Consider the following 24,095-nt stretch of genomic DNA (forward strand, 5'->3'; position numbering starts at 1 on the left):
GAGAGTTGATCCTTTTATATTTCCTTCTCCAAAACCCAACTAAATGACTCCCTGCCCAGTCCCTTGCTCCCACCACATTTTGGCCTGACCTTGCTCCCTCAGGGCTGCATGGGGACCAAAGGGCTGATGGCGGAAGGACACTTGGAGGAGGGGTGTGTCCCTGGGTGGTCCCAGACCTTTCTGGGGCTGGACAGCTCCCAGGAGGAGCTGTGTCCTCTAGGACCAGACATGGGGTGGGGTGGAAGGGGACAGGCAGCTTCTTGCCAGGTCCCATCATCATCCATGTCCCAGGAGCGCCTGGGCCCAGGAGAGGCCAGCTTCACCTGCTGCAGTGGGCATTCAGTGGGCAAAGTAGGGCACTGCCAACTTGACCTGAATGGAGGCAAAGAGCCAGGGTGGTGAGGGACCCTGGAGGCAGGTGAAGCAGGGCTGGGGGAAGCCTGAGAGTGGCCATGGCCCAATGGCAGTTCTTCCACTGTGCTGGCTGAGGTACTCTGAGGATCCAGGTGAAGGTGGCACAGCTGGTACTGTCCCTGCCTCTTGCGAGGGACAGTGTGGTCGGGCCCAGCTGGAGAGTGGTACCAGCATGCTGCTCTGTCCCTTCAGTCTCAGTTGATTTGGTTTTTGGTCAAGGTTCTGAGTACTCCTTACATTAGCTAGTGGGGGAAGCAGACACTTTTCTGCCCAGGAGGCTTCAACTGCTATGGGATGTGTGTTAATGGAGGGACCGTGGACTGTGGCATCTTGCTCACCATTGTGCTTCCGGTCCACCCACCCACTTCTGGCTAGTTTCTGCCAGGACCTGCCTGGCCTCCAAACACCTGCAAGTCCAAGGACCCCACATCTGGAGGTGGAGAACTGCCCCAAGCAGGGTCACCAGCAGTGTAGTCCCATCCTGCTGCTCTGCCATGCGACCAAGCCACAGACGTGTGTGACCCCAGGGGAGAAGAGCAGAAGGCAGGGCAGACCTGGCACCCACCTGCCAGAGGCCCCCACGGCCCTGCCTCTGTGAATGGGTAAGGATGTGGCCCTCAGCTGGTTCCCATGTCCCCCCAGAGGGAGAAGAGCTGGCAGGAGTGGCGGAGGGTGCCAGCTTCACACTTCAGGAGCCCCGGCACGGCCAGCAGGTGAAGCCAGCATCTGCAGTGCCCCCAGCGGAGGCCACCCCCCTGATAGCTGCTGAGCCCACCTGCAGCCAGGGTAAGGCGGATGGGAGCGCTGGGCATTCCCTGAGGCCCCCGGATGGGCGCTGGGTGTGTGGGCAGAGAGGCCTGGGGTGGGCACGAGGTCACATGCACACATTGGGCCTGTGTGGAGGACAGGGGCCTGTGCAGGGTTCAGTGGACATGAGGTACAGAGGAAGGGGGGCTACTGAGGGGTAAGCGTGGGTGTTGGTATGGGTGGAGGCAAGGCTGGGAAGGGTGGGCAGGGAGCCAGGTGGGGAAAGGAGGCCCTGGCTGAGGGGCTTGGGGGCTGTGGCAAAGAGGGGGGGAGGAGAAAGCCAGGACTTGGAATTTGCCCAGAGAAGGGCCCTGAGAATGTCTCATTCTGCTGCTTCACAGAGGAAGGCACTGGGGATGGGGGTGGGAGGTGGTTCCCAAGGGTTAGCACTCGCTCTGGCCATGCAGGGTCAGCTAAAAACCAGGCCTCTGCCCCACAAGGCTGAGGCTGCCTAGCTGTGACTGGGTGGGGGCACACCCAGAGGGGCTGGGAGGGCAGGTACGTGAGGAGGAGTGAGACACTGATGGGTTAGGCCAGCATCCCCATGGGCAGCTGAGCTACTACCCTAGCCCAAGTATGGGGTCCGAACCTGTTCCCGACAGCGCCCCGCCAGCCAGGACCATGCCTGGCCCCTGGGACTCCTTGGCTAAGGCCTCCAAGGACCATTCAGGTTGGCAGGACTGGCACCAGCTGCCGAGGGCCACCGTGGGCAGGAAATGAACCCCATTCCTTTTAAAGCCGTGGCGGGGCAGTAATGTGGAGCCCAGCCAGGTCACACTTGTTCCCAGTGCATGGTCCCCACAGCTGCCGGGCTCATCTGCAGCCTGCACCACCCACCTCCTCGAGGCCCTGGGCACACTGCCCAGCTTGTCCAGGAGCGCAAAGGAGAGCAGCCCCTGGCTATCAACCTAGTCTAGACCCTGCCTGGGCTGCCTGTCGTCCCCTCCAGCCCAGCCCTGGGATGGTTCAGGACTGTTTGAGCACCTTTGTGCACAGGCTGGAGGGCCTGTGAGTCCCTGGGGGGCAGGGTGTTGGCCGAGGCACGCAGAACGCACAGCTGCATCCTGGGGTGCACAGCTCAGAGCCTGTCAGTTCCTGCAGGGCCTGGGAGCCAGGCAGCCAGGGAGGAGGCCTGGGCTGGACTGGGTCAGCATGGTGGGTGGGCTGGAGCCAGGGCTAAGTGAAGGCAGCAGGGAGTCCAGGCAACAGGGGAGGGGTGTTCTGGTGCCTCTGTCTTCTAGAGGGAATCCTAGGGAGAGGGGCTGGGCCTCTGGAGCCTGTCACAAGGCTCTGCCCCACGTTCCCTCCCCGCCACAGCCTCTGGCTCCAAGGCCCCAAGTAGTGGGGGCGTCCAGCCACCTGGGGGCCCCCCAGGCAAAGCCGACTCCACCAGGGCCAAGCCACGTCTGCTGCCCAACATGCCAAAGTTGGTCATCCCGGAGGCTGCCACCAAGTTCCCTCCCGAGATCACTGTCACACCGCCCACCCCAACCCTGCTTTCGCCCAAAGGCAGCATCTCAGAGGAGACCAAGCAGAAGCTGAAGGTGACAATGGGGATGGTGGGGGGAGCGAGCAGGTTACAGAGAGCCCCCTTGGGGCAGGGGGGAGCAAACGGGGGGGTTCAGGTTACAGAGGGGCTCCGAAGTGGGAGCCTCGCCGCCCCTGACCAGTGCCTGCCCTCCCCCCATCTGCAGTCGGCCATCCTGTCTGCCCAGTCAGCTGCCAATGTGAGGAAGGAGACCCTGTGCCAGCCGGCCCTGGAGGTCCTGGAGACATCAAGCCAGGAGTCCTCGCTGGAAAGTGAGACAGATGAGGATGATGACTACATGGACATCTGAGGGGGGCCCATCCTGCCCAGGCACTGGGACACTCCTTTGGCCCGGCCCAGGGCAAGGCTGAGGCCCACTGGGGCCCTTCTTCAGCAGCCCTTCCCCCCTCACTGGGTCCTCCTGCTTCCGGGGTCAAGGCAACAGATCTTGGGCCACCATGCCAGGAGGAGATCCTGGTGCCCAGGAGGAGGCGGCTGACTGAGCTTCGTGGAGGTGGTCATCTGGACAGCAGGGCCGGCGTTCTTTTTCATGAAATCTCACCTTTATAAATCCCCCCGCACCCCGCCTGAGGCAGCCATCACGGTGCAGAGCTACTCGGGGACCGGGCTCACCCCATGTCCTTTTTTTTTTTTTTTTAATTTCTTTTCTAATAAAGATGTAACAGTTGTCTTTGTCTCTTTCCTCTCCTGGGGGGTAGCCAGGACAGGCTTGGGGCTCCCTGCAGCTCCCCTCAGGGTTCTGGACCCTCCTTCCAGAGGTCAGAGCCTGGTGCTCAGGCAGCCCTGGGGACCCACCAGGCCAGCAGGGCACCTGCAGGACCAGGGAAGATCCTCAGGGTGGCTGGTGCTGGATCCCATGGGGGTGTCAGTGTGGCCCTGAAGATCAAGGAGGTGTAATGGGGGCCGGAGAGTCCCACGAGGTGGGAGTGTCAGGCCGGTGAGAAGATCTACCTCTCAGCACCCTCAACAGATGTACGGGCTCCATGTTCAGAAATGGTTAAGAATTTTAAGTCTGCTGCTGCAGAACACTAGACCAGGCTGCGGACCTGGCCTTTTGGGGGAGGTACAGGTTCCAGGCCCACACCAGCCATCTCCCCTCCATGGCCAGCCCAAAACCACACTGTCAGCCCCTCAACCTCAACCCCTACCTAGGGGCCATCTTAAGCCATTGCAGCTCCCCTCTCCTACCCCGCCCCCCACACCCGGTCCTCTGCCCCTCCTGGGCGTGCCTGTGGTTGGATCCCTGCTGATGCAATCATTTTGGTGGAGGGTGGAGAGGGGGTCTGGGCGCCCTGGGCCGGGCCCACGGTAGGGCCTGGTGCCACCACTAGGTGGCAGTGTGGGGCCCAGACTGTAAACCCAGTGTCTAACCTCATGCCCACCCAGGGAGAAACAGGAACCAGCAGCCTGCCCTCCTCTGGTGCACCAGACCCCCTCCAGGAGCAGACCCCAGCAAACTCCCCCAGCACCTTCCCATTCTTTCGGGGACTGCGATGTCTAGGGCCCGGAACATTCTGCCGTCTTCCATACTAGAGCTATTGGGGCACTCTGTCCTCGGCCTGACCCTTCTGTAGAGTTTTTGCCTTGGAGTGGCTCCTGGCGCAGGACCAGGGCAGCCACTGACAGGTTCCTGGGAGTGAGGGGCTTCCCCTCTACACCAAGGCTCTGAGAGGCAGCGGGGGCTTGCCCTGCTCACATCTGTCTTGGGGCAGTAGGTATGAGGTGGGGCAGGGAGCAAACCTAGGCCCCAGAGCCAACTCCCATACCCTGGCAGGCTTCCTGCCCCCTTCTCTAAGAGTCAGCTCTTGGGGGCACCTCAGGGCTCTTAGCAACACACCCACCCCTAAGAGGGGTTGTGGCAGGGACAACGGGCACAGAGGCCACAGCCTGCTGGTCAAAGCCCCAGGCCAGCTAAGATCCTGCACTGTGTTGCAGCATCCCCTTGAATGCCTTGAGAAGCGTTGGCTGGACCTGGGCCTGCAGCTGGAGGTGGCCAGGCCCAGTGACAACCTTAAGCTTGAGCCCTCCTCACCTCCTGGATGTGGCATTGCCAGCAGCCACCGGGCACTGTATCTCTCCAAGACCTCACCCTGGCTGGGCCTCAGTTTCCTTACCTGCATAAAAAAGACGATGGGGTGGGGAGTGCTGGGAAGATTATGCAAACTCTGAGAGTGACACAGGGCAGATAGGCCGAGGGTGGAGAGGGGCCTCCGGGCTCCCAGCGAGTTGGCAAAGGCTTCCCTTTGTTACAGGGCAAGGCTTCCCAGCTTGCGACTAAGCCCTGCCTAGGTTCTTACTGTCTTCTTACCAAGAATGACCAGCAGAGGCTCAGAGGTTCCACATGAACAAAGGTTTATTAGTGACAGGAAGAAAGTAAAAAGGCTCACAAGGGAGAGATGGAGAGGGGTTTCCACCTATGCTAGCTGCCAGTCGCTCATGAACAAGGGATTTCCTAGGGCTTATAAAAGATTTTCTTCATTCATTAGATGGAAGGAGATTTCCAGGAGAAGGGGAGGGATTATGAAAATCAAATGCTCACGCAGTTGGAATTCAAGATGGATTTCCTCCCAGAGGTTGTCGGAACTAAGATGGAGTCTGTTGCAAGGGCTGCTGGGGTGTTGAACAGAACTTACTCTGGGATATTGCACATGTGTGATGTCTCTGGATCCTGGTTTGAGTCCCAGCAAGGGATTCTTGCTCATGATTATCTCATGTGGAAGGTCATCCATAGGTTACCTTGACTTTTACTTTGCATGCTCTGCACCTGTTGGGGGACTTCAAAAACAATCAGGAGGGTTATCAGTAATTTATAGCTGGTCAAGCATGTAGGGATAAGATATATGGCCTCTTATCTTGTCTGAGTACCTAGTTTGTTAGTCACAAGTAGTCCTCGAGTGCCAGCAGGAAAAATTATATGGTGGTCTGTGCTTAGGTTTAGATTCCAAGAATACTGAATCAGAGGCTATGTAATTATAGCTGGTCAAGCACACAGGGCCTTGGAAAGTAGCCCCTTATCTTGTTGATAAAGTATTAAAGAGCAGAGATGTCACCTTGAAGACTAAGGTGCGCCTGACCCAAGCCATGGTATTTTCAATCGCATCATATGCATTTGAAAGCTGGGCAATGAATAGGGAAGACCAAAGAAGAATTGATGCCTTTGAATTGTGGTGTTGGCGAAGAATATTGGATATATCATGGACTGCCAAAACAACAAACAAATCTGTCTTAGAAGAAGTACAACCAGAATGCTCCTTAGAAGCAAGGATGGTGAGACTGGGTCTTACATACTTTGGATATGTTGTCAGGAGGGATCAGTCCCTGGAGAAGGACATCATGCTTGGCAAAGTACAGGGTCAACAGAAAAGAGGGAAACCCTCAGTGAGATGGATTGACAATGGCTGCAACAGTGAGCTCAAGCATAACAACAATTGTAAGGATGGCGCAGGACCGGGCAGTGTTTCATTCTGTTGTGCACAGGATTGCTATGAGTCGGAACCGACTTGATGGCACCTAACAACAACATCTTGTCTAACAACACCTAGTTTGTTAATCACAAGTAGTTCTTGGGTGCTAGCAGTAAAAGTTATATGGTGGTCTGCGCTTAGGTTAAGATTCCAAGAATAGTGAATCAGAGGCTAATTATAGCCAGTCCGATCTCTCGCCTGTCTCACCATCACCCCAGCTCCATTCCTTCCCAGCCAGGACGCCCAGCCAGTGTCCGCCCTCTGACCCCTGCAACCCCCAACCAGCCCGCTGAGGATGGCTGGGTAGACTCTGAGGACGGGGAGGGTAAGGTCTGGACTGCATGGTCCCACCCACCCATCCCGCAGGTGCCACCCCCCTCAACCTTCCTGTTCGTGCGGGGCCAAAGGTCGCCCGTCCTCTACCCTCTAGCCCCCACCCTCATCCCCACCCCCACCCCAGGTTCCGCCGAGGTCCGGCTCACTTGCATCCCAGGCGGGTTTCAGGAATGTGCTAACCCCGCAGGCCGCGCGCCCTTGGCCCGCCACCTGTGGACTTTGGGAGGCCGGCGGACGGGGGCGGGGCCAGGGGCGGGGCGGCAGCCGGGAGGGAGCGGCCGCGACCCACAGCCCTCACAGCCCCGCGCCGCCCGCCCGCAGACCCGGCCTCGCCATGAAGCTAGCCCTCCTGTCGTGGGCCCTGCTGCTCCTGGTGCTGTCCCTAGGCCTGGGCCCCCAGCCTGCCGCAGGTACGTCCGCCCGCCCCGACCCTCTGTTTATCTGCCCATCTGCTGCGGGGCTGGCCAGGACAGGCGCTCCTCCATCTGCTTCGGGCTCAGCCTCTGCCTGTCCATCAGCAGCCTGGAAAGGCACTGGGTGGTAGGGGAAATCCTGGGATCCAGGTCGAGGGGCTGCCAGCTGGGACGGCGGTCTGGGGCTTCCCCTAATGCCGCCCCAGACAGGCCCGCAGGCGGGGGTTCTGTGGGCTGGGGCTAGGACGGGGACCTGGGGCGCCTTAATGCTCACCCAGAAAAGCCGGGGGCCAGGGGGCTGTGGGCTGGGGCAGGAGGCCAGACAGCCTCAGGCCTGCACCTTGGCCAATGGAGGGCACAATTGTGCACAGGTGCCTCATGCCACCCAGGGAATAGTCCTCACCCAGGTGGGACTGAGTCCTCAAAGTCAGGGGACGGCAGCACTACAGAAGGACCCTAGCCCAAGAAGGGCTGGGCAGTGCCCCCAATCCCGTTCCCTCCTGGTCTTATCTCACTTACTGGCATCCCTCAGCCCCCTCCCCCACCCCCTTGAGCCATTTCCATAAAAAAATGGGTCAATAAATATTTATTGATGTACTTGAGTGCCAAACCATGTACCATGGGTGAAGTGGGGCCAAGTGGCTCTGGCCCAGGCCCTGGGAGACACATAAGGAAGGACCAGGGTGCCTACACCACACCCTAGTCTTTGCTTTTGACCGGTCCTCCAGGTCTGCCTGAAAAGACAAACCCTCCCAAAACACAGCCCTCTGCCGGAAATGCCCTCCCCCCCAGGAGGAAGGGTGTGTGTGCCCCTTGATGCCTCTCCTGAGGGCAGGGGTATCTTCGGGGCATTGCCCCAGGAGAGGGGGTGGGTTGAACTCCACCTGGCACATCCCCTCCACTGGACTTCAGATGGGACTTTTAGTGGCCACATTGTCAGATCCCGGCCCAGGAGAGCTGGAGTGGTCCCTAGACCACACTGAGGTTTTAGGCAACTGTGGCTTGTGGGAACCCCTGCCTTTGCAACGGGGGAACTTGGTGGCTGAGGGTCAGTTGTGCCCCAGGGTTGACTTGTGCTGAGAATCACCCCATCCATCCCCACGAGCTCTGTGGTTCCCTCCCCCCATGTCCCCAGGGGATGTCTCTCTGGGATGGGCATCAGGGAGCCTAGATGAGACCTGGGCATGGGGTAGCTCACCCAGCTATCAGTGTCCTCTCCCCCAGGGGCCCAGGAGAGCTGTGCCCAGCGCTGTGGGGACAAGAGTGGACCCTGCTCCTGCCACCCAACCTGCTCCGGACTGGGCAGCTGCTGCTCAGATGTGCGGGACTTCTGCCTGGACATCCTGCCCTACTCAGGTTCCATCATGGGCGGCAAGGACTTCGTGGTACAGCACCTACGCTCTGGCCCCACCGATGGTGTGGTCTGCAGGTGGGCGCCGCCCCTCGTACCTGTGCCCACTAGCAGCAATGGGTTCCCTGGGGAGGGTCAGCTGCCTCCCCTGGCCCTGGCCCACCTCTTGGCTCTTGGCCCTACAGGTTTAAGGGGAGTGTGGAGACACACGGCCATGTGGATGACAGCCAGCAGGTGCACTGCGTGTCACCCCTGATCTATGAGAGTGGCCCCATTCCATTCATGCTCTCGCTGGACAATGGCCGCACCTTTGAGCGCTCTGGCACCTGGCTGGCTGGTGAGCACCCCTCAATCGCAGGCGGAGGGACTTTCCCAGCACTCATCTATGCACTGGGAAGTCTGCCTCTCCGCCACACCCGCTGTGCTGGCCCATCCAGTCCTTGGGCTTCCCACCTGGCCCGTGGGTGCTGCACCCGACAGGGCGGGGGATCTCCTTGCCTTGTTTCCTGACTCCACCCCTACTGGCATCCAAGCAGACATCCCAGCTGGGTCCCACAACAAGAAGGGCTAGGCACCCTCGCTCAGCTTAGCTTGGCTAGACCAGGCACCCAGCCGCTCCCTGCCTCCATGTCCCGTGTTCCATTCTGCCAAAAGGGTCTGCTCACTCCTTTGTCCTCGGAGCCCCTCCCCTCACCTTCACTGGCCTCTTCCCCCACCCAGTGCACCCCAGCAAGGTGTCACAGACAGAGAAGTGCACACTGGTGAACGAGACCCGATGGCAGTACTACGGCACCGCTGGTGCCGGGGGCAACCTCTCCGTGACCTGGAGCCCCGGGGCGCTGCCCACAATCTACGTCACCATCGAGTTGTGGGGTTATGAGGAGACAGGTGAGTGGTTGGGGGTCACCTCTGTGGGCCTGGAGGGACCAGGGGTTTGAGTCCCAAGGGAGAGAAAGGGAATTAACTCAGGAAAGGGGCAGGTGGCTTGGGTCCCTCTCCAGGCTGCGCAAGGAGGAGGTGCATCTTGTCCTTAAAACAAAAGAGGCCCATCCTCCCCGAGCCCCAAGGGCTGGCCGGGAGTGGGCCCATAACCCTGGGTGTGGGAGGTAGGGGTCCCCCAGCCCAGGTCCTGGCTGGAGCTGCAGGGCAGGCCCTCCTACAGGGACAGTCCCTCGTCCTTCCATCAGGCTGCTCTGCACGCTGAAGACCGGTGCCAACTCCCTCCCACCCCAGGATCCACAGAGGGGCTGGGGCTGACTGAGGTCTTCTCTGCCCTCAGGGAAGCCATACTCAGAGGAGTGGACAGCAAAATGGTCGTACCTGTACACCTTGGCTGAAAATGTCTCCAACTCTGGCACCTTCACCTTTACTCCCAAACCTGCGCCACAGAACTACCAACGGTGGGAAGTGGGGGCACTTCGTATCCTGGACGCCGCTCACCAGGCAGGAAAAAGGTAAGGGCTGCACAGGGGATGGGTGAGGCCATGTCCTGACTACCACCTGCCTATGACCCATGGCTCAGCAGGGAGGCTGGTGGACTGTAGGGTGGAGGCGGGTGGAGGTGAGCCACATGGAGGAGGTGGAGGTGGGCTGTGGGGTAGGGGTGAGGGTGAGCCACAGGGAGAGAGAAGGTGGGGGTGGGCTGAAGGGTGGATCTGCAGGAGGCTGGGGTAAGGGTTGGGTCTGGAGGGGGTTGGAGTGGGCAGCGGGGTGGAAAGTGGGGGTGGGCCCCCCTCAGGGCTGTGTTCCCCCACAGGGATGTGCGGTCACTCTGGAGCAACGAGCATGCGCTGGCCTGGCACCTGGGTGACGACTTCCGGGCTGACCCTGTGGCCTGGGCACGCACCCAGTGCCTGGCCTGGGAGGAGCTGGAGGACCAGCTGCCAGACTTCCTGGGGGAGCTGCCTGAGTGCCCATGCACCCTGGCCCAGGCCCGCGCTGACTCTGGCCGCTTTTTTGTGAGACTCCACCTGCAATGGGGCTGAGGGGTTGGGGCAGGGCGCATATGTCCCTCACCCTGGCTGGGTTCTGCAGGCCTCAGTCTGTGGATGCCAATTCTAGGACCTAGCTCTTAGGATTTGAGAGGTGGCAGTCTGGGGCCAGGTTTTTGGGACTAGCACCCCTGAGTTCCTGTGCTCCTCAGGCGTCAGGCCCTGGGTCTCCCATGGAGAAACCCCAGGACAGTGCTGGGGCAGAGGGGGCACCATCCAGGGAGGGCCCGAGGTGACCAGATGATGCCGGTCACTCTGCAGACGGATTATGGCTGTGACATTGAGCAGGGCAGCGTGTGCACCTATCACCCAGGGGCTGTGCACTGTGTGCGCTCTGTGCAAGCCAGGTGAGCACCCAGACTGGGGGGCTCAGGGGGTGGGGGCACCTGCTGGTGCTCCCTAACCTGTGCACACCCCTAGCCCCCGCTATGCATCGGGCCAGCAGTGCTGCTACACAGCAGACGGCACGCAGCTCCTGACTGCAGACTCCAGCAGCGGCAGCACCCCGGACCGCGGCCATGACTGGGGCGCACCCCCATACCTAGTGCCACCCCGTGTGCCTGGCCTTTCCCACTGGCTCTACGATGTCATCAGCTTCTACCACTGCTGCCTCTGGGCGCCCGAGTGCCACCGCTACATGCGCCGGCGGCCCTCCAGCGGCTGCCGCAACTACCAGCCCCCACGCCTGGGTGGGTGCCGGCCAGCTGTGGGACCCTGGGACCCAGGTGGGGGCACGGTGTGCCATGTCTAACCCACCCACCCCTGCTGTCTCCCAGCTTCTGCCTTTGGGGACCCACACTTCCTTACCTTCGATGGCACCAACTTCACATTCAATGGGCATGGCGAGTACGTGCTGTTGGAGGCGGGCCTGACCCAGCTCAGCGTGCAGGCGAGGGCCCAGCCAGGAATGATGCCTAATGGTGAGGCTGGCTGGGGGCGCCCAGCAGGCCCAGCCCTGACCCTGGGAGCTGTGACTCTGGGAATTGGTGGAGTGGGAGGCCGAGCCGAGTAACCCTGTCTGCCCCCAGGCACGCAGGCCCTTGGCACAGGGCTGACCTCAGTGGTGGTCCAGGAGGGCACTTCGGACGTGTTGGAGGTCCGGCTCACTGATGGGGCTAAGATGCTGCAGGTGCTGCTGAACCAGCACATACTCAGCTTTGACGAGCAACGCTGGATGGACCTCAAGGGTGAGCAGCCAAAGGCCCAGGGGCATTCCCACCTTTCCCAGCCCTGGCAGTAGGCTGGGGATGTCCTAGGGCTCGGACGCAAAGACAGGGGCCACCCAGGGCTCACTGCAGAGTGATGGTTAGCCCCTCACCCTGCACTCCAACTATAGAGGTACCTGGGAGTGCCGGCACACCCAGCAGGTAGTGAATCCGATCCCCTGACATGGATCTAGGCCTGAGGTTGGGTGACTTGTGGAAAAGCCCAGCCTCAAGGTGCTGGTCTGGTCTGTGGGCTGTTGGCCTCTCCTTTGCCCTATGGAAATGCCCAGGTCCAATACATGGGGCTGGTCTTAAGCCCCTCAAGACCAGACGGTGGGCAAGCTTCTCACCACAGCCCCTAGAACAGTGAAATTAACCCTGCCCGCCTTCCCCTAGAGGGTTAAGGGGGTCCATTGGAAGGGACAGAGGCCAATCTGCCAGCTCCAGCATCTGATCCCCTTCCCACAGCTGTGCCGCCTCAGGAAACCTGAGCAAGTACAGTGTTCTCAGTTGGGGACTGAGGGTGTTGGGGGTGGGCCTGGCAGGCAGCCTGCCAACACACCGCCTTGGCATGGGGCTCTCTGCAGGGGCTGGGCACCTGAGGGGATCCCATCACGGGTGTGGGCAGAGGTGGAGGGTTGGCCTTGGGGGTGCCCTCCCATTGCCTGCTGGTCCCTGCACCCCACTGGTGCTGACCCACCCCATCCTGGGGCTACGGGGGCAGGGGACGGTGCCTGTGGAGGTAGCCCCAACCCCATATCCCCCACCCCACATCCAGGCATGTTCCTGTCGGTAGCTACTGAGGAGCGTGTGTCCATCATGCTGTCATCAGGGGCTGGCCTGGAGGTCAGCACACAGGGCCCGTCCCTAAGTGTGACCATCCTGCTGCCCGAGAAGTTCCAGAACCACACCCGGGGACTCCTCGGGACGCTCAACGACAATCCTGCCGATGACTTCACACTGCCCAGTGGGCACGTCCTGCCTGCGACCGCCAGTGCCCGGCAGCTGTTTGGGTTTGGAGCCGAATGTGAGTGACCGTAGGGGCACGATGGGCAGGGGGCACACAGACCCACAGCCACCAGCACGTGCAGCCTGACCCACCCTGCCATGCCCCCAGGGGCTGTGCGGAATGAGTCATCCCTGTTCACCTATGACTCCCACTTCCTGGTCAACAACTTCCTGTTCCGGCCCAAGCACGACCCATCCTTCCAGCCTCTCTTCCCCGATGAGGTCACTGCCTACTCCCACTTGGTACACGAGGCGAATGCCTTCTGTGGGGAGGACCCTTTCTGCAGCTTCGACGTAGTGGCCACTGGGAGCCTGAGTGTGGGCAATGCCACAAGGGCTGCCCACCAGCTGCACCAGCGCCTCGTGCAGAGCCTGCAACTGGGTGAGAGTGGTGGGGAGGGGGCTGTGGGCACTAGGACGGGACCTCCTCCAGGGCCGGTGGTAAGGGGGCTGGGGCACTGGGATGGGATCCCCTGGGTCAGCAGGAAAGGGGCTAGGGGCACTGAGATGGGATCCCCCGGGTTGACGGGAAGGGGGCCAGGGGCACTGGGATGGACCCCAGGCCAGCATCTCAGCCCTGTTACCTGCCCCCCAGTGGTGTCTTGTGGCTGGGTGGCGCCACCTGCCAACGGGCACAAAGAAGGCATCACATATCTGGTGGGCTCCACCATCCGCTTTGGCTGTGATCACGGCTACAGCCTGGACGGGGCAGAAGCCAGCACCTGCCAGGCAGACGGCACCTGGTCCATGCCCACCCCGAGGTGCCAGCCAGGACGGAGCTCCACGGTGCTGCTGAGCATCATTTTTGGAGGCCTGGCCGTGGCCTTGCTGGTCGTGTTGCTGTACGTGCTGCTGAGCTGGCGCAGAAAGGGCCACAGGTGACCACCCCCGCCCGGCCCTGCCCTGCCCCACAGGCTCTCCTGAGACCGGAGGTGCCCTGCCTGCTACATGCTGCATGTGTCTCTGTTGCAGGGCCATCGCCTGGGGCCCGAGGCCATGAGTGCCTAGCCCACATGGCCAGCTGTACGCCAAGGATACACACTGGGGCCTGGATACCTGAGACCTGGTGCCCACTCTCTGCTCGGACCAAAACTGCTGCCCAAGTGCAGACACTTGACCCCAGGCCATGGCCATGCTGTCGTTCTACCAGGCCCAGACTCCATACCCTGGAGTTTTAGCACCCAAGTCCCTAGCCCTAAAACTCCAGCATCTGATATTCAAATACCCAAGACACACGCCCTGATAGTCCAATGCACATAACCCTGACCCCTGAGCATTTGAGTCCCAGTGCCCCTCAACGTGACCCCTCAATGCCCTGCTGCTTCGGTTCCCAGATCCTGCCTTGCCTGAGACCCCACCCGGCCCAGCCCACGGGCACAGAGAGGCCTCAGTACCCCAGAGCGGAGAGCCAGCATCCACATGATGAAGGGACTACCCCCTGACACTCCAGGCTTATAATTCTAGCTTGTCTATGGACATCACTTGGAAGCACCCTGCCCCTCATATGAGGAAAAACACAGCCTAGGTGCCCCATCCCTGGTGTCCTGTGTTTATGCTACCCTTCGGTTCCAGAGAGCTCCCCAGCTGCCCTGTGTGTCACCCACCAACAGCACCCAGAGTGACCTGGGTCTGACTCCCACCCCCTTTACCCACTGCCTGGTCACCTGGCACAGGTCCCTCCCAGCCTTTGTCTCTTCATCTGGCAGGGCGATGTTTGCCAGGGTTTGGTACAGGCCACCACACTAGGGTGCTCAGGACATGAGACGGGCAGACTTGGACTGCCAGCCCACCCGCTCCCCAGGTCAAGCACCTGCCCTTGTTCTCCAACCTGGGGGTCCCTAAGAAGAGCTGCCCTGCAACAAGCTGGCTTGGACTGACCCTGGGCCCGACCCCCCAGCTCCCTGTCCCCTGGCCCCCCAGCCCCCTGTCCCCTGGCCGCCCAGCCCCCTGGCCCCCCAGCCCTTGGGTCTCCAGCCCCCTACCCCTGGCTCGGCAGGTGGACCACTCTGTGGCTAGGTGCAGCCACTGGTGGTGACATCCCTGTTCCTCTAGGGACTGAGGCCCTGTTCCAGGTCCCTGGACCTTTAGCCCAGGAGGATTTAAAAGCCAGATACAGAGCCCAGGCCCCATGCCACCACCTGCCCTCCCTGCCCCTTCCCTGGAGGCACATTGGTCAGCACTACCTGAGGGGCAGGGAGAGGAGGGATGTAGGTGCCAGGAGAGATGGAGCTGTGGAGGCTTCCGGCCCAGGTGGAAAGTCTCCTTTGTGGCAGAGTATTTGCTGGGGGCCGTGAGCATAGGGAGGGCAGGATGGGTCCGACTTCATCCTGGAAAGACCCTGGTAGAGGGAGTGCCAGGGAGGGGAGGACCCCAGGGAAGGGCAGGCCTGGGGGCTGGGGATGCAGTTCCAGGAGTGGCCATGTGGAGGCAGCAGAGGGGAGGCTGTGATGGGGTCCAGGAGTGGCCATGTGGAGGCAGCAGAGGGGAGGCTGTGATGGGGTCCAGGTGACAGGCCCTGCAGGGGGATCCACAGGTGTGGCTTGGTAATGGCCCATCCCTGTGTCCCCTCCATCTCCACTTGTGTCAGGGCCACCAGACATCATCCAGCCTCAGAGTCTTAGACAAGGCACAGCCACGCCTCCCGCCCCTCAGCCCTCCCCTTGGGTCAGGGTAGGTCCTGACTGGAGGGCTTCCTGGAGGAGGCGGTTGAGCAGATCAAGGGTATGCTCAGTGTGGCAATGCTGAAAGTGAGGGACTGGGGGCTGGCCTGGCCCTGGAGGACCCAGGAGTCAGAGGAAGAGGAGGGGTCAGTGAGGAGAGTTCCAGGCCTGGAGGTGACAGGTGCTCTGACACGTGGAGGTGGTCAGCCTCCGCCCACTGGACCACTTCCCACCCCCCAGCTCCATTTCCCACCCTCCAGGAAGGGCAGCGGTGGGGCCTTGGCTCCCAGTCAGGTACCTTCTCAGCAGATGAGGTGGGGCTGGGCCCACCTCCCCCAGGCACCTGCAGTGAGTGAAGCTGGTTTCCTCTGGCCAAGGCAACTGGGGCAGCCCACCCCCAACTTAGCGGATGCTGAGCCCTGAGCCCATTCTGCAGCCCCCAGAGCTGGGAGTGGTGGGAAGGCCATTCTTGGCTGGAAATAGCCTGAGTAAAGGCTCAAATGCAGAGAGGCACAGTCGGGCCTGAGGACCAGCAGAGGGATTGCTGAGGCACCAGGCACCTCATTCTCACCAGGTTTCATCATCCCCAGGGCCCACCCTCTGAGTGACACCCTTCTCCAACCAGATGGGTCCTTGAGTTGCCCTCCCACCTTCTCCCTGCAGGAGATGATGTAAGGTCTGCAGCTCTGCTGCCTGCCCAGCTGGCTCCTGGTCCTGATGGCAGTGCCGGGGCAGCGAGGCTGGGAAGCCCCATTTGGGGATTTTCCCAGGGCAGGGAGTAGGGGCGCTGCTGGGCAGAGGAGCTGAGAGGTCGGCTCCCAGACCACAAACCAGGCGTGCACCTCAGCCTCAGGGAGGGGTCCCAAACAGCAGCCTTTCATGGAGGACAGGCAGCAGTGGCTGCTAGGGGGTGCCCACGGGGGATGGAAGGACATCAGAGTCATGGCCTCAGAGCTGCTGCCTGCCGACAAAAACAGGGGTAGGAACATGATCCTGGAACCTGGAGCTGCAGGGCATGTGGAGTGGAGTCACACAGGAGGAGTAGGCCCCACAGGACACCAGCACCACCCTGGCTATGACTAAGGGAGGAGGTGCTGCTGGAGCCAGGGCCAAGACCCACAAAAGTCAGAATCATGCAGGCTGGTGTGGCCTGAGCACAGAGGCCACAGGGAGGTGAGAAGTAACCACCTCATTCTCTCTTGGTCCTCAGCCTCCCATTAGGGCCTCACATTGGCTGGATGTGGTCGGAGCACGGAGGGAGCAGGGGGAAGGCCTTTGCTGGGCCCACTCTTAGGCCCTGTCCTCATGGAGCTCGAAGTGACCTGGGCCCTCCCCTCACGGAAAGGGGGGTGGGGGGAGGGAGGCAGGGCGAGCTTCCTGGGTTAGTCACTCCAGTCCAGACTCAGGATAAAAACCAGTTAGGGAAATGAGGTGCTGCTGAGACCACCAGGAGCCCAGCTGTCCTCTGTCTCCTCATTTCCCAGCTGCCTTTGCAGTTAAGGAGTCTGTGGAAGCCACGAAAACCTGGTCCCAGCTCAGTCCCAGCACAGAAGAGGACCCACCGACTCCATTCCCCGACTTGGTACTGTTGCTGTTGTGAGCTGCCCTCAAAAAAATTCCAAGTGCCGTCGAGTTGATTCCGACTCATAGTGACCCTATGGGACAGAGTAGAACTGCCCCACAGAGTTTCCAAGGAGCACCTGGCAGATTCGAACTGCAGACCCTTTGGTTAGCAGCCATAGCACTTAACCACTACGCCACCAGGGTTTCCGAGCTGCCCTCAAGTTAGCTCCAGCTCATGGCAACCTTACGCACAACAGAATGACACGCTGCCTGCACTGCTGTGGGGACGGTGCCCTTGTGTTGTGATCAAGCTGTAGTGCATTTTGGGGTCTATTGTTGGCTTTCCAACTAGGTACCAGGGGCCGGACTGTGAAAAGATGGTTTTGTGTTTTTCATTAGTATTAAAAATAAACAGTAAGCACACATGGTTAAAAAAATTCAAACAGCACGATGGACCTAACTAGTCCCGAGCTGACGGACAATTAAGTCATAGTCAGGCTCCAGCTTCTTCAAACATCGTTGTGCTTTGTGATTAAGTCCACATTTACCTGCAGAGAAATTCACTGCTAGTTCCACAGCTCATGTGGGTTCCTCCTGAGCTATCCCAAATGGCATCTCGCCACCGGCCTCCTGGACTGGCATAAGAAGCCAGTGTTTTCCTCCTCAATCGAGGGATAAACAAATGTGGCTGATCTGAGTGGCTGTCCCGCACGCCCCTCCCCTGTGTGTTTCTGGTGGGGATGGGCTAAGGGGGAAATTCTGGAAGCGATGGGGAGCAGAAGGGTGGCAGTGAACTTCACACTGGGAGTTGCTTAGCTCTGTTGTCATGAGGCAGATGCAGGCCAGCGCTGCTCCACCCTCCCTTGGGCCAGGTGTGTGTTTAGCTCCTGACACTGGTCCCAGCTGCAGAACCGGTTGTCACCAAAGTCAGAGGCCACAAGCAGGGAGGTAGTTTGGTCAGAGGTTTTAGTCCATCCTCATGGGCCCCCTGCTCTCTTGTGTGGGTCCAGCCAGCCCTTAATCCCTCCACTTTCTATCCCATCTTCCCTTCCCATCTCCCTACTGTGTGATTCAATCCAGCACCATTCATTGGAAACTGCAAGGCCGTGTTCCCTCTATCGTAATCTCTGTTCTATTCCGAGGGCCTGTTTGTTTCTCTTTGCACCGATTCCAAATGGTCCACCACAGCTTGTTCTTGAGATCTGGGTGTGAGTCCCCCATTGTTCTCCATCTGCAAAATTGCCCAGGCTCTTCCTGGCTCTTTGCATCTGTGCCAATTTCCACAAAAACCCTGTTGGGATTTCAATCAGGACTTCCTTGGACTAAATAGATAAAAAAAAAAAATTTTTTTTTTAACGCATTTGGGAAAAACTGACATCTTTGCAGTATACCAGTTACCAGTTGCCATCGTGTTGACTCCAACTCATGGCACCCCATGTGTGTCAGAGTAGAACTGTGTTCCCTTATTGTTTTCAGTGGCTGATTTTTTGAAACTAGATCACCAGGGTTTTCTTGCAAGGTGCCTCTGGATGGACTTGAACTGACAACCTTTCAGTTAGCAGCCAAGTGCATTAACCATTTGCACCACTCAGGGACTCTTCTTTACGATATGAAGCCTTCTATTCCATGAACATGGTATATCGCTCAATTGATTTAAATCTTTCTTCAAATTATGTTTTGTTGTGTTCAGTGTAGAGGTCTTACACATATTTTGTTACCTTTATTTCTAGGTATTTGAAGGTTTTTTTTTTAATGCTATTATAAGTGATTTCATTTTATAAGGTGTTTTCTACTTGTGACTAGTATGTGGAAATATAATTGATTTTTGTATATTTTCCTTGATTCCAGTGATCTTGCCAGGTTCACTTATTTCTAATTTGACTATAGAGTGTCTACAAATAATGACAGTTTTAGGTCCTCCTTTCCAATCCTTTTACTTTTTATTTGTTTTTCTCCTGGTATTGTGCTGGCAAGGACTTCCTTTATATCACTGAAAGGAAGTAATGAAAGTGAAGGTTTCTTATCTTGGTTCCCATCTCAAAAGGAAGGCTTTTTGTTTTACCATTAAGTATGATATTCACTATGGGTTTTTGTAGCCACCCCTACCAGATTAAGGAAGTCTCCTTCCATTTCAGTTGCTGAGAGTTTCTATAGTGAGTGAATGTTGGGAAATTCTGTTGAATGATTTTCCACGTGTGTTGGTTTTCCTTTTTTTTTTGTTGATAGTTTTGGTTTGTTCTGTTATTATAGTAAATTGCATTGCTTGATTTTCTAATGTTCAGCCAGTCTTTCATTCCTGGAATAAACCCAAATTGGTGATGATGAATTATCTTTTTTATATCTCAGTGGATTTGGTTGTTAATATTTTGTTTAGGAGTTTTGCATCTCTGTTCAGGAATGAGGTTACCCTATACTTTTCCCTCCTGAAATTTCCTTGTCAGGTTTTGACATCACTTGTGCTAGGATCATAAAAAGAGTTGGGCAATGTTCCCTTTTTACTGCTTCCTGCAAAAGTTTGTGTAAGACTGGTGTTTTTCATTCCATCCTGTTTGGGAAAATTCACCAGTGAAGCTTTCTGAACTTGGAGTTACTTTTTCTGTCCTTTGTTTTAATTGGAGATGCTGAGTTATGAATGAGGTTGACCAACTTTTTGTGTTCTAGCAGCTATTTGTAGTTTTCTTTCTGTGGACAAATGAGTCATATCCCTCTGTGTATTTCTGATGAATACTTGGTCTTTCGTATTAAATATTTAAATATTAAACCAGTCCAAGATCTAATTGCCATATTTTTATGCAAATAAGACACACCTTCTACCTTTGTTTCCCAGCCACGCCCTCCCCCGTGAGGTATTTTCATAAGTGTGCTATGCTAAATTTTTTTAATAGCAACATGTAAAATAAAACTGGTATAGAGTTTCTTGAGGAAACACCTCATGAGGGGAAGAGGCAGCTGGCAAACAAACATAGAACGTATGCGTTATTTGCGTAAAAGTATGGTATGTCTTGAAAATATTTTTTCCCAAGTTTTTCTTTGATTTTTAAAGTACATTTTTTCCAAATAAGTTTTTAAAATTTTACCAGCCTTTTCTTGGTTTATGCCATACTTTAAAGGCCTTCTTCAGTCTAAGAATATAAATTTTTCTCATGTTTTTTGTGGTATTCATATGGTTTCATTTTTTTACTCTTAAGTTCTTTGATCCAACTAGAATTTTCTTTGGTGTAAAGAAAAACATAGGGATCCCACTTTGTTATTTTCCCAGAGGACTGGCCACTTGTTCCAATACCAATCTTTTTTTTTTTTTCATTTTTACTGTGCTTTAAGTGAAAGTTTACAAATCAAGTCAGTCTCTCATACAAAAATTTATATACACCTTGCTATATACTCCTAGTTGCTCTCCCCATAATAAGAGAGCACATTCCTTCTCTCCACTCTCTATTTTCATGTCTATTCAGCCAGCTTCTGACCCCCTCTGCCTTCTTATCTTCCCTCCAGACAGTAGATGCCCACATAGTCTCATGTGTCTACTTGATCCAAAAACCTCACTCCTCACCGGTATCATTTTCTATCCCATAGTCCAGTCCAATCCCTGTCTGAAGAGTTGGCTTTGGGAATAGTTCCTGTCTTGGGTTAACAGAAGGTCTGGGAACAGTGACCACCAGGGTCCTTCTAGCCTCGGTTAAACCACTATGTCTGGTCTTTTTACGAGAATTTGAGGTCTGCATCCCACTGCTCTCCTGCTCCTTCACGAGTTCTCTGTTGCATTCCCTGTCAGGGCAGTCATCAGTTGTAGCCAGCACCATCTAGTTCTTCTGGTCTCAGGCTGCTGTAGTCTCTGGTTTATGTGGCCCTTTCTGTCTCTTGGGCTCATAATTACCTTGTGTCTTTGGTATTCTTCATTCTCCCTTGCTCCAGGTGGATTGAGACCAACTGATGCAACCTTGATGGCCGCTTGCTGGCATTTAAGACCCCAGATGCCACTCTCCACAGTGGGATGCAGAATGTTTTCTTCATAGATTTTATTATGCCAATTGACCTAGATGTCCCCTGAAACCATGATCCCCAAACCCCAACCTCTGCTAATCTGACCTTCAAAGCATTCAGTTTATTCAGGAAACTTCTTTGCTTTTGGTTTAGTCCAGTTGTGCTGACCTATCCTGTATTGTGTGTTGTCTTTCCCTTCACCTAAAATAGTTCTTATCTACTATCTAATTAGCGAATACCCCTCTTCCTACCTCCCTCCCCACTCTCATAACCATCAAAGAATATTTTCTTCTCTGTTTAAACTATTTCTCGAGTTCTCATAATAGCGGTCTCATACAATATTTGTCCTTTTGCAACTGATTAATTTCACTCAGCATAATGCCTTCCAGATTCCTCCATGTTATGAAATGTTTCACGGATTCATCATTGTTCTTTATCGATGCGTAGTATTCCATTGTGTGAATATACCATAATTTATCCATTCATCTGTTGATGGGCACCTTGGTTGCTTCCATCTTTTTGCTATGGTAAACAGTGCTGCAATGAACATGGGTGTGCATATACCCGTTCATGTAAAGGCTCTTATTTTTCTAGGATATATTCCAAGGAGTGGGATGCCTGGATCGTATGGTAGTTCTATTTCTAGCTTTTTAAGGAAGCACCAAATTGATTTCCACAGTGGTTGTACCATTTTGCATTCCCATCAGCAGAGTGTAAGTGTTCCATTCTCTCCACAACCTCTCCAACATTGATTATTTTGTGTTTTTTGGATTAATGCCAGCCTTGTTGAGTGAGATGGAATCTCATTGTAGTTTTGATTTGCATTTCTGTAACAGCTAATGATCACGAGCATTTCCTGAAGTATCTGTTAGCTACCTGAATGTCTTCTTTAGTGAAGTGTCTGTTCATATCCTTTGCCAATACCAATTCTTAACAGTGCATCTTTTTTCTTACTGCTTCAGTATCTTCACTGAGCATAGACAAAGTTCATATTTATTTGCATCCCTTTCTAGGTTCTGTATTGTGGTTGATTGATTTCTTAAGTTTACTCATATGCCAGTACTACACTATTTTAACTACTCTATGTTTATAATTTGTTTTAAATCTGATGGGTTTGGTTACTTGAATTTTTTTTTTTTTTACAAAGATACCAATGAATTTCAGTGGGTGAAATAGGGGTCTTTAGAATAAATGACACTGTAGCAATTGCAGAGGCAGCTGTTTTAGCACATTCAGTTCTATGATCCATCCCAAATTAATATTTGTATATGGTGTGAGGTAGGGGTCAAGATTAATTTTCTCAATTTGTCTATCCAGTTTTCTTGACCTTTGGTATTTATCCTGTATGACCCTTGGAGAACTAGGACTCCAGTGCCCTCATCTGTAAAATGGGGTAGTGATAAGTCACACTTCTTAGGAAGAACTATATGAATTAATACATGTAAGGCAATAAAACAGCACCCAGCCCTTGGTCATCACCCAACAATTGTTTTGATTGCTTTGAGATGCACAGGTAGTCTGGACTTACAGTGTATTCGAGCTAAAACACACAGCACTTAAGACCATCCATTGATCTGTTTTTTTGGTACGTCTTTTCATTAGTAATATGTACTACGTATAATGTTTCAGCATGTAACTTGCTGATGTTATTATTCTCAGATTTCACTCACAGATATTCAATTTTAAGATTTGCTATTCAAAACACCGCTGTATAGATTTAGTTTTCTAAACTAAATCAGGGGCTTCAGTTGCTTGAAAACATGGGCCCAAATGCTGATCACTTTGTTAAAGTCAATAGGCAGATTCGGGAAGCAGTGAGATGTTATTATGAAATATACGAAGCAAAAAAGAAAAGGATCATACAGACAACCATCACTAATTTTCTGACTAGAAACACAATCCCCATTCCCAGGGATAATTCAGACGATCCAGAACCTTTGGTCTTTTTGAAGTTTTGCATTGTGTTTCATAAACATGATTGGTTTTCTTTGCCAGTTGCTGGCTTCATAAAGTGAATGTGGATATTTCCCTCCTTGTTCTCTACTGTGGGAGCTTAACTAGCAGGAGAGGTTTCTGGTTCTAATAGCTGAATACACTTTGCCTGTAGAACCATCCAAAAGGGTGTAGTGTTCTGGCCACCATATTTCACAGACAAGCAGGATCACCCATGGTAGACAGGTTTTGGTGGAGTTTCAAGACTAAGACAGACCAGGAAGAAAGTTTTGGTAATCCGCTTCCAAAAATAAGCAAATGAAATTTATGGATCACAATGGGACGTTGCCTGACTTGCTTTGGACATGTCATCAGGAGGGATCAATTAATTGCTGGAGGAGGGTATCACATTTGGTGAGGCAGAAGGCCAGTGAGGACAAGGGTGATCCTCAGTGAGATGGATGGGCACAATGGTCACAACAATGGCCTCAAACAATGGACTATGCCGGTGACCATAAGGTTGACACAGGACTGGACAATGTTTGTTCTATTGTACATAAAGTTGCCATGACCTGGAGACGATTCAGTCAATGTCAACTGACTGCAATTATTCTGGCAAGGTTCTCAATTTCCTCTATGGTCATCGTTTAGATCTTTTGCCCCTTCTTGGATCAATTTATCATTTATATCTAAGTTTGCCAAATTTACCAAAAAAAACTATAGGATGCCCAGTTAAATCTGAATTTCAGATAAGCAACAATAAATTTCTTTTAGTACAAGTACATCCCAAATATTGCAATCTTACTTATATTTACCTAGAAAGTAATTTCCACCATCTGTCTGTCAGTTTGTTGTACTTTGGGGACTTGGATGTTTCTGCAATGCTGGAAGCTATGCCAGTATTATTTCAAATACCAGCAGGATCACCCAGAATAGACAGGTTTCAGCAGAGCTTCCAGACTAAGACAGACTAGTCAGACAGGTCTGATGATCTACTTCTGAAAATTAGCCCATGAAAACCCTGTGAAGCCCAACAGAATATTATCTGATATAGTGCTGGCAGATGAGCTGTCTAGGTTGGAAGGCTCTCAAATACACAATGGCTGCAACAATGGACTGCTGTCTTTGTTAGGTGCCGTCGAGTTGGTTCCGACTCATAGTGACCCTATGTGCAACAGAGTGAAACACTGCCCAGTCCTGTGCCATCCTTACAATCCTTGTTATGCTTGAGCTCATTGTTGTAGCCACTGTGTCAATCCACCTCATTGAGGGTCTTCCACTTTTCCGCTGACCCTGTACTCTGCCAAGCATGATGTCCTTCTTCAGGGACTGATCCCTCCTGACAACAGTGGACTAGAGTATATCAATGATTGTAAAGATGACACAAGACTTGGCAACCTTTCGTTCTCTAGTACATGGGG

The 24,095-nt window shown here is 54.9% G+C and overlaps 2 protein-coding genes across 8 annotated transcripts in view; both read left to right on the forward strand.

Annotated features, from left to right (window-relative positions):
- The window catches only part of CABIN1 (calcineurin binding protein 1), a 192,771-nt gene extending 189,363 nt beyond the window's left edge, over positions 1-3,408 (forward strand). For all 7 annotated transcript variants that reach the window (XM_064272401.1, XM_064272406.1, XM_064272405.1 and 4 more), the window contains 3 exons: positions 1,057-1,200; positions 2,539-2,765; positions 2,916-3,408. In XM_064272401.1, the coding sequence (XP_064128471.1) occupies positions 1,057-1,200; positions 2,539-2,765; positions 2,916-3,059 (515 nt within the window). In that variant the 3' untranslated portion in view covers positions 3,060-3,408. The remainder of the gene's footprint in view (positions 1-1,056; positions 1,201-2,538; positions 2,766-2,915) is intronic.
- A 258-nt stretch (positions 3,409-3,666) lies between these two features.
- Positions 3,667-14,300, forward strand: SUSD2 (sushi domain containing 2). The gene is made up of 15 exons (XM_064271918.1): positions 3,667-3,690; positions 4,706-4,839; positions 6,453-7,212; positions 7,896-8,031; positions 8,208-8,412; positions 8,520-8,671; positions 9,055-9,222; positions 9,614-9,788; positions 10,091-10,292; positions 10,587-10,672; positions 10,746-11,014; positions 11,102-11,245; positions 11,354-11,512; positions 12,309-12,557; positions 12,648-14,300. Exons 1-15 carry the CDS (start codon positions 3,667-3,669, stop codon positions 13,418-13,420), a joined length of 3,636 nt encoding a protein of 1,211 aa, XP_064127988.1. The 3' UTR covers positions 13,421-14,300.
- Positions 14,301-24,095: the final 9,795 nt, after the last annotated feature.

This window comes from Loxodonta africana, chromosome 19 (assembly GCF_030014295.1).
Source record: "Loxodonta africana isolate mLoxAfr1 chromosome 19, mLoxAfr1.hap2, whole genome shotgun sequence".
Taxonomy (NCBI): Eukaryota; Metazoa; Chordata; class Mammalia; order Proboscidea; family Elephantidae; genus Loxodonta; species Loxodonta africana.

Excerpts from the sequence above, each read along its gene's own strand:
- SUSD2 (XM_064271918.1), top strand. The coding sequence starts at position 3,667 with ATGGGGGCCGGAGAGTCCCACGAG. Across the intron at positions 8,032-8,207 it reads GGGGAACTTGGTGGCTGAGG|GGGCCCAGGAGAGCTGTGCC; the intron begins GTCAGTTGTGCC and ends CCTCTCCCCCAG. Across the intron at positions 10,673-10,745 it reads GTGCGCTCTGTGCAAGCCAG|CCCCCGCTATGCATCGGGCC; the intron begins GTGAGCACCCAG and ends GCACACCCCTAG.